Source organism: Solanum tuberosum, unplaced genomic scaffold (genome assembly GCF_000226075.1).
Source record: "Solanum tuberosum cultivar DM 1-3 516 R44 unplaced genomic scaffold, SolTub_3.0 scf00108, whole genome shotgun sequence".
Classification (NCBI taxonomy): Eukaryota; Viridiplantae; Streptophyta; class Magnoliopsida; order Solanales; family Solanaceae; genus Solanum; species Solanum tuberosum.
The window spans coordinates 307306-316660 of record NW_006239033.1 but is presented as its reverse complement, the minus strand read 5'-3'; the positions used below and the strand labels follow the sequence as shown (position 1 = coordinate 316660).

The 9355-nt window shown below is 37.0% G+C and overlaps 1 protein-coding gene across 2 annotated transcripts in view; it reads left to right on the top strand.

The window, feature by feature from the left end:
* Positions 1-5699, top strand: part of LOC102591458 (1-acyl-sn-glycerol-3-phosphate acyltransferase 2) — a 24137-nt gene extending 18438 nt beyond the window's left edge. For both annotated transcript variants that reach the window (XM_006349487.2, XM_015309613.1), the window contains exons 9-12: positions 3869-3994; positions 4803-4895; positions 5071-5157; positions 5241-5699. In XM_006349487.2, coding sequence (XP_006349549.1) covers positions 3869-3994; positions 4803-4895; positions 5071-5157; positions 5241-5486 — 552 coding nt within the window. In that variant the 3' untranslated portion in view covers positions 5487-5699. The remainder of the gene's footprint in view (positions 1-3868; positions 3995-4802; positions 4896-5070; positions 5158-5240) is intronic.
* Positions 5700-9355: the final 3656 nt, after the last annotated feature.

Genomic DNA, 9355 nt, shown 5'->3' with positions numbered 1-9355 from the left:
CCCTGATTATAATTGATAGGTTGTGACCTTGCAACAAGTGTATCCTCATGTTGCGTTTTAACAACTCCTTCTTGTAGTCTCGATGCTCTAATTTGAGATCTAGCATTAGCTACCTGAGTAGCTTCTGTTAATCTAGCCAACCTAAACACCTTAGACAAGGTTTGTGGTTCATGCATCAGTATAGTCCCTACCAACTCATCCTTCAATCCACCTAAGAAACAGGAAATGGCTTGGGCAGTAGTGAGATTACACTGTGTTAAAAGCCTACTAAATGCAAATTGGAATTCCCTTACTGTTCCAGTTTGTCTTAGTTGCTTAAGTTCAAGCATAGGATCAGCAAAATCATCCCCAAAAGTTTCAGTTATTGCCCTCAAGTACTCATCCCACCCAATTACATTAGGTGGATCTCTACACCGCAAGTAAGCTTGATGCCAAGCTAAAGCCTCATCTTCCAAGTTCATGGCTACCAGCCTTAACCTATGATTTACTGGAGTTTCATCTACAGCAAAATACTGATCTATTCGATACAACCATGTTTTCAGATTTTCTCCATTGAAACGAGGAAAAAGTAAATTGTGATTACGATGGTTACCAGCATGAAACGGATTAGGGCCCAAAATTCCATGACCAACAGTTGGTAGCGGTTCACTTGAACTCGAAGCCGCACCTCTCTCCTTGGCTTGCTGGTGCAGTCGCATCCCATCAACAGAGTCCTTCAATGATTGGACTAATTGTATCAGCTCTACTTGTCTACGATCCATGTCCAACCTCAATTCCTGATGTCGCTCATCCATAACAGAACGTAGGTCCAACTGTTGAGCTGCCAAATCCTCAAATTGCTCCTGGACATTGTATTCAGCTGCTTCAGGAATTGGTTTCAGTATTTTTTCGTGGTCCCATAGCTTAAGATTAACCTGGCTCTGATACCAATTGATACCAAAATGAAGGTATCAAGTGAGTGAAATGCAGATAAGAAGAAGAAAGAAGAAGAATTAAGAGAAGGATGAAGAACATGGGAGAAATTGAGAGAGAATGAGAGGGGAAATGAAAATTATATTGAGCTATCACATTCAAATTATGCCTTACAAGTACTATCCACTCCTATTAATACTACTTAATCAGAATTAAAGGAAAATACAAAGAAAAATACAATGAATACTAGAAATGAACATAGGAACTGATTCTAACTACTTTTCCCGCCAAAATAGTAGTCATGCTAATGGTGTGTGACCTTCCAGCTCAGCAATGACGTGGTATCTGCCATGTGATTGAAGTATTACGTGGCTGTTGAACCCAAATTGGTATCAGATCATAGCTAACCTCTCAGTAGAGAGACTCAAAAAAAGTAATCCAAGGCATAATAGACAGGCAACAAATAGCCTTCATCAAAGGAAGGCAAAGTATGGATGTTGTATTAATTGCTAATGAGTGTATCTGTATCAAATAGACAAAGAAGCAACAAGCCAGGAATTGCCTGCAAGTTGGACATCCAGAAAGCTTTTGACTACCTAGATTTGAATTTCCTCATTCAGATGTTCGAATGAATGGGTTTTGGGGTTAAATGGATCAGCTGGATCAAACATTGTATTGGCACTTAAAGACTCCATCCTAATCAACAGAGCACCTACTGGCTACTGGATTTTTTGCTTCTTAGGGAGGATTGAGACAGAGGGACCCATTATCTCCCTTTCTGTTCAGTGTAGCCATGGAAGGGTTGAGTAACTTGATTAACACAACAAAAGGGAAAGGGTGGATCAAAGGATTCCAAGCAGGAGTATTAAACAACCTGGAGGTAACTCACCTCCAATATGCAGATGGTACCTTGGTGTTTTGTGAAGCAAAACAGATCAAATCCTGATTTTGAGTATTTTTTTGAGGCAGTCTCTAGACTCCATATCAATTGGGGAAAGAGCTTTATCTATCATATCAACACTGTGACTTAGAAAGTTTGTCCAATAAGTTAGGAGGCAAGATCGGGAAACTTCCAACAACTTACCTAGGCATGCCGTTGAGAGCTAAAAGCAAGTCCAAAGGTGTTTGGAATGGGGTCTTGGAGAAGTGAGAAAAGAAACTCACCAATTGGAAAAGTCAGTACCTCTCCTTGGGAGGTAGACTAACTTTAATCAATAGTGTACTTGATGCACTACCATCCTATATGATGTCAGTAATTCCAATGCCTGCTAGTGTTTCTAAGAGCATTGATGCCCTAAGGAGAAATTTCCTACGGCAAGGTAGTGAAGACAAAGAAGTTCCAGCTAGTTAAATGAGAGCAGTTGATAGTGAACAAGAATACAATTGGCCTAGGTATCAGGAACTTAAAGAAGCAAAACCAAAGCCTCATGTTGAAGTGGCAGTGGAAATTTTCCAATGAAGATCATATGCTTTGGAAGGAGGTCATCAGAGCAAAGTATGGCATGAAGGACAAGTGGATGACAGAAGTGGTTAACACTCCATACAACTGCACTATATGAAGAACAATCAGGAACCTGTGGCCTATGTTGTATTCCAGATCGTGAATCAAAGTGGGAGATGTTCAAAAGACCTCCTGCCCCTGGGAGGACAAATGGAATGGAGCAACACCTATGAGACAGTTGCATCCGGAACTATACCTGTTATGTCAACAACAACAGGCAACAATGTCCACAATGTGAACTGGTCAAGGCTGGAATTTGTTCCTAAGGAGACACCTATATGAGTGGGAAATAGAGAAGGTAATTGCCCTCCAGAACTCGGTAGATAATTTTAGTAATCTTACTGAGGGGATGGACTCACTTGGTTTGGTAGAGTGACATCAACGGTCAATTCTCAGGCATATAAGGTACTCAACAAGATTGCAGACCAAGAGACAGATTGTCCATGGAGGATGATTTAGAAATAAAAGGTGCTCTACAAAGTAAACTGCTTCTTGTGGTTGCTGTCAAAGCAGTTCTGACCCATGAAAATCTAAAGAAAAGAGTATATCAGTTTGCCTCTAGATGTACTCTGTAAGTAAGAGACAATTAACCATCTTTTTTTGCATTGTAAGTGGAGTGAGCAGGTATGAAGAATGTTCATTTGCCTGAAGGGAATTAGGTGGGTGAAACCAGCAAGCATCAAAGGAGTTCTAAGTAGCTGAAATAGGGATGGCAATGCTTCAAAGGAGGAGAGATGGAAGCTTATCCCAGCATTTGGTGGACAATGTGGAAAAAGAGGAACAATAGGAGCTTTGAGAATGTGCAGAATAGCCTTCAAAAGATTAGAAATTTAGAATGAATTGCTTAGCTCTTTTCTGTTTTTGGTATAAACAAGATATTTTAGCTAGAACAGAAGACACCTTTGTTGTACTAGATTGTTTGTAGGCATCAGTTGATTAAGCTCAAAGCTTCTGTAAGATGTAATACTTTTTTGAAGGGGAACTACATTTTCGGCTGTAGTATACTTGTGGATATTTATAGACTAAAGTTACCAGCCTCAAAAAAAATTAGCAGACAACTACAAGAGATGGTAGATTACTTGTTTTTACTTTTAGTAATCGAGTAATGAAGAACTAGGAAATCAGATTTTCTAACTTCAAAAATTATAGCAACCTAAATACGTTGTAGATGTTTTTGACAACACCTTGTTTCTATGTTAATAATGCTCTCCCAAAAAACAAAAGAAATAGGAAATGATTGAAATAAAAATAAGTAGACTGATTCTTTCAGATTCACATATCACACTATTGTATTTGTCAAGGTTGCCTCTGATGCAATACACCAATTAAAGGCATGCCAAGCAGATTTTTCTCAAGTTTATAATGGATTCTATCCACTTTAACTCGATTCTTTCATTGCATTGCTATCTCTCGTGTATATCCTGAAGTGGTGTATTTGTATTTTGTTGATTTCAGGGTTTTGTTACTGCAGTAAGTCATATGCGCTCATTTGTTCCAGCTATTTATGATGCAACAATATGCATCCCCAAAAGTTCACCCGCACCTACAATGCTGAGACTCTTCAAGGGGCAGCCTTCTGTGGTAAATAAAACTATCCATTAAGTTGGAACTCTTTTTCCTTCTCTGCCGATGGATATTGACAAAAAAACTCCTTCTGTTCCAATTTGCTTGGTATATTTGACTTGGCAGAAAGGTTAAACATGCCATAACGGTGTGGCTATAAGACTTTTGTAACTTGTGGTTTTAAACATGCCATAACATTTTTGTGGTTGTAAAAACTTCTTGTTAAGGGTAAAATGTGAGTTTAAAGTTAATTGTTTCCGGATATAGAAATTTGCTTTCCTTTTTGGATTGGGACTAATAAGGAAGTAGTTGTGCCAAACAAGTTGGGTTAAGGAAGGCATAGATTTGATTATTATTTTTAATGATGACTCTAATTTAACCCGTAATGACATACAATGTGGCTCAACAACTGTTTTTGTAAGATCTAAGTCCAGAGCGGACCTAATAGGATTCTTAAGCTTGTTTGGGACTTTTAGAGGGGCTTCAGTAAATATTCTTGAAGTGGAAGTCCTAGAGGAATCTTAGTGGGGACAGTGAAGTGGATCTCTTGTGGATGAGAGTGGAAGTTCAGGTTAACGACTAGTGCATTTTGAAAGAAATTCTTGCTTATGATTTTGCCACAACTGGTGTGTGATGTGGGAGTTCCTATGGGTGCCAATGGAAAAAGAGGAGTTCGGCATATCCTATTCGTAGATGTTAATGAAGCCACAACATTAAGCCTTGTATCTTTGTGGTGCCTTAATAGTACTTAAAAATGTGTTGGGATCAAAATATCAATCGGTTTATTTTCTTCTAGTGTTTAGTTGTTTATTTTGCTTTTGTGTAGGTGCATGTGCATCTCAAGCGGCATGAGATGAAGGATCTGCCTGAAAATGATGATGCCATTGCCCAATGGTGTAGAGATATCTTTGTGGCCAAGGTTTGTCCTTGTTAAATATCCTTGCCAAAATTCTATCAACAAAAGAATATCCTTACCAAAATATTTATTGTGGAATGACCATTTCTTGTGCTTATTTGTGATGTCTGAAAAGCATTCGATCTCCTTGGAATGAGTCTCATAGTTTTGGTGTCGTCTTGTGACTGCTTTCCACCAGGATAAGTTATTGGACAAACATATTGCTGATGACACTTTTGGAGAAGAAAAGCTGCAAGACATTGGCCGCCCAATCAAATCCCTTGTGGTTAGATACTTTCTGATTATGCTGGGGGATATTTCGATTCCCTTTTTTATATCAAACTAACTGTTGTCTCTCCTAAATAACAGGTAGTCGCATCTTGGGCATGCATTCTTATCTTAGGAACCATAAAATTTTTACAAGCAACTGCCTTGTTGTCATCATGGAAGGGTGTGGCAATATCAGCTGCTCTCATGGCTATTATTACAGTGCTCATGCAATTTTTGATTAATTTCTCAAAGTCAGAACGCTCTACAGCTGCCAAGGTTGCACCAGCAAAGGAAAAGAATGTGAATCAGGCTAGAGGAAATGGGCAGGAGGACAAAACACACTAATTATGATTTTCATCTGATATGGTTAATGAACCTCAGTTTGTAGCCTTGATCACAAGAATTACGAAGATGATGCTTGTATTATATAGTAACTTGCTTGTCTATTTTAGACCTGTAATTTTTGGCCAAAGTGAACTAACTTGTGTTCATTTTTTTGTTTCTAAAGATGTGGATTCCATGTTTGGTCAAATTCCTTAATTGTTACAGTTATGCCTATGATGTTGGTAAACTGCATCTTTGTGTCGATGTCCTTGGGAAACTGAAATGACTTTTAGAGTGAGAGCAGTAAACAAATCACAAGTAGAAGTTTGAAAGATTGACATGAGGAGTCAACATTTGATTGATTGAGATGCGAATGGGCATAGAAGGGGGGTATAGAGTCTTGAATGAGAGTTATATTGCTTGTTAAAACTGTCCACCCATCGCATCGTTACACCAGATAATAGCGACTACCCATGGATAATTTTCATTGTTAGCTTAATGATTTAGGTTCTTCGTTGCAGGGATTTGTCGTTTGATATGTTTGAGAGAATCTAAATCCTTTCTAATCTAGGGTAGCTTTCAATTGCTTTCTTTATTTTTCTTCAATCTCTTACACTGTTACCTTCTATTACGGAGAGAGTTGCAAGCAAACATCTCTTCAAAATAAATTAAGTTAATTACACTAAACACCACTATAATATTATTTTGTACTGGATACACCTTATGTCTTTTGAAATCAATACTTGTACCTCTTATCAAGGTGAGGAGTCGTGGTGTAATATTATTTCCGGATGACATAATTTTGGTTGATGAGACTTGACAATTCGAGGTTTGAAAAACATATGTTGAACTCTAAGGGGTCGTTTGGTTTGAATATGAGTTATAATGGGATAAGTTATGTTGGGATAAGTTATGTTGGGATTAGTTATGATGGGATAAGTTGTCCTGGGATTATTTCTTATTGAGTGTTTGGTTTGTTATATTCAAAATAATATATATTGATAAATTTTAAGAACAAAGTTGTTTGTTTACAAAATTACCCTTCACTTTATTTAAACTTTTTAAATATTTCTTTGTGAGCTTTAGTTATTCATTTTTTAAAATAAAACTTTTATTTTATTTAACTTAAATATTTTTGTTTATGTATTCCCATGATAAGTACCATGTGTATTTAAAAATATAACTTTTTTCTTATTTAGCTTAAAAATAGAACTTCCCTCTTAAGTTTATTAAAGAGAAGAAAATTTATGAGAAATCAAAATAAAATAAACATAAGAATTAGTCAAATAAATTCATAAATAAAAATTATATTTATATAGTATAATTTTTTAATAGAAAAATATGTATAATTATCATAAAAATAAGGAGTAGTAAATATTATTATACATGGTATTAAAAAAAGTGTAAATATACATAAATGTAAAAAATGATGTATAAAAAGGATTTAAAGGGACATATTTGTCATTTACCTATTTTATCTCGGGATAAGTTATCCCGGGATTACTATACAAACCCATGGGGAGGGATAACTTATCCCCGTACTAATTATTAATCCCGGGATAAGTTATCCCGGACTTGCCAACCAAACAACATAATTTATTTTTATCCCATCACTATTTCCTTATCCCATCACTATTATTTCTAATCCCTCACACCAAACGAGCCCTAAAGGGTTTAAATTGAGCAGGTTCCAAGATAAAATACTTGGGAGTGCAAATTCAATGCCATAACACATGTGATTAGTGTGGAAGTGAGGGTTGATATAAAAGAAAGTAAGTTTCAAAATATCTTGGATCTATTATCCAAGAGAATGAGAAGATTGACCTTATTAGTACATGGTGAATGAAATGGAGCACACATTCAGAGTCTTATTTGATCTACCAAAACTTAAAAACAAGTTCTACAGAATCGAAGTGGCTTTATTACCGGTAGGTTGATTATTGAAAGTGTTATGCTTGCTCAAGAAATTGTTCATGGAATGTCTAAACCTAATGTTTGTGGTAATATTGTTATCAAATTAGACCCGACTAAAACTTATGATGGAATGGATTATATTTTTTTTAATTGTAGTCCTTAAAAGATTTGGTTTATCAGACAAACGGATCACTTTTATACAAAAATGTTATTTCTAATATTTGGTACTCCATTTTGATTAATGACTTTATATATGGCTTCTTGTCCTCATCCCAGGGTCTCAAATAGCACCCTCTATCCCCTTCTATTTTTATTTTGGGTGCAACGGTTCTTTCTAGAACTTTGAACAGTTTGCTTACTTACAATAACTTACTAACAATAACTTTACTCCTTTTTCCATGCATAAAAGAGGCCCACAAATCAATTACCTTTCTTGATTATGCTATGCAGATTATGCTGGATACATGATTAATAGCAAAAGCATGTTCAAAATGGCACATTTCTTGGGACCTATCTTGTGTTGTTTCCTGGGCCATAACGAAGCAAAATTTAGAGACACTATTCACTGTGGAAGAAAAATATGTGGCTGCAGCCTCTAGCCGTGCTCAATTAGTATGGATTAAGTAGCAACTTCAGGATTGCGATATCTCCCTGGTTTGATACCCATCATGTGCAATAATAATAATGAGGTTAATATGGCTAAGAACCCAGTTCATCACAAAAGAACTAAACACATTAACATGCGCCATCACTTTCTTCGTGAAAGTGTTGAGAAAGGGTGATCATCATGAAGTCATGTAAGATAGAGGAGCAATCAGGTTGCTCATATATTCACAAAGGCTCTTAGCAGGAACCGTTTGAGAAAAAATACTTTGGAACTCGGGCCTTCTATGACAAACTGATCAGTAATTGATAATGATTCCCTCATGTTTTGCTAGACAATTCACAAAAATAAAATTGAGCTTTTAATACATGGATACAAACTCAGTCTCATACTTTTTATAGATACACACCCATGATAACATTATCACATACGACCTTGGGATTCAGGATGGTATCTATGCACTAGGTTGCATTGTCATGATTCACAATGAGGGAGAACCAGATAACCTGGTTCTCTGATCTAAACGTTCAGGTATTGTACCATCCTTGCAACTATTCACATTAGCTGGTGCACTCTTACAACATACATAGATGAACATGGTTCACAATCACATTCTTATTTCTCTTTTCGTGGGAAAACTCATTATCCTCTCTAACATTAGTTCTTTGTTTTCAAATCTATCACCTCACCTCCCTTACCTCTTCATCTTCCCAAGGTCATTATTTTTCTACTTCAAAAGAAAATATCGACTTTTTTACTTCTTTCTCCCTCACCTTACCCTACTATGCAAGCATTCACATCTCTCCCTTGTCTTCCATGGCTGAATCAACTGAACTCACCCCCTTCCACACTACCATGTAGGTGTCTCCCCCCTTGTTCCCCTAGTCAAATACTTTGATGACGAGGATAGCTCCACTACCGCCTTGGACATGCCTCAAGGGGAACAAGTTCCAATCTCACCTCCCTCCTCTTCGATACTCCCTCCACCACAGAAAACCTCTCAACCACTGCCATCCATCCTCCATCGTGTAACATCTTGTAAATTCTACGCTAAGGGTTCAAACCATTCGTCGTAAGTATATAAGCTTGAATCGGGTGATGTCCTACTTGTACATATGCGGCATTAGATCCATTCCTAAGTGTGGAAAGTGTATTGGAAGTGGTTTAGGGTCATAAGGGACCTCTAACACTAAGTCCAATTCAAAGCCCTTGTACTGGCTAGGATTTCCGCATTAGTTCATGCAAGGTTCAATTTCAAATGACTATATATATCTTTCGGGATATAAAGAATTAGGTGGCCTATGACCTATCAAATTAAAGGTGTATGAGTCTTCTTTCCAACGCCACCAAGTTGCATCAATTGATGTACTTT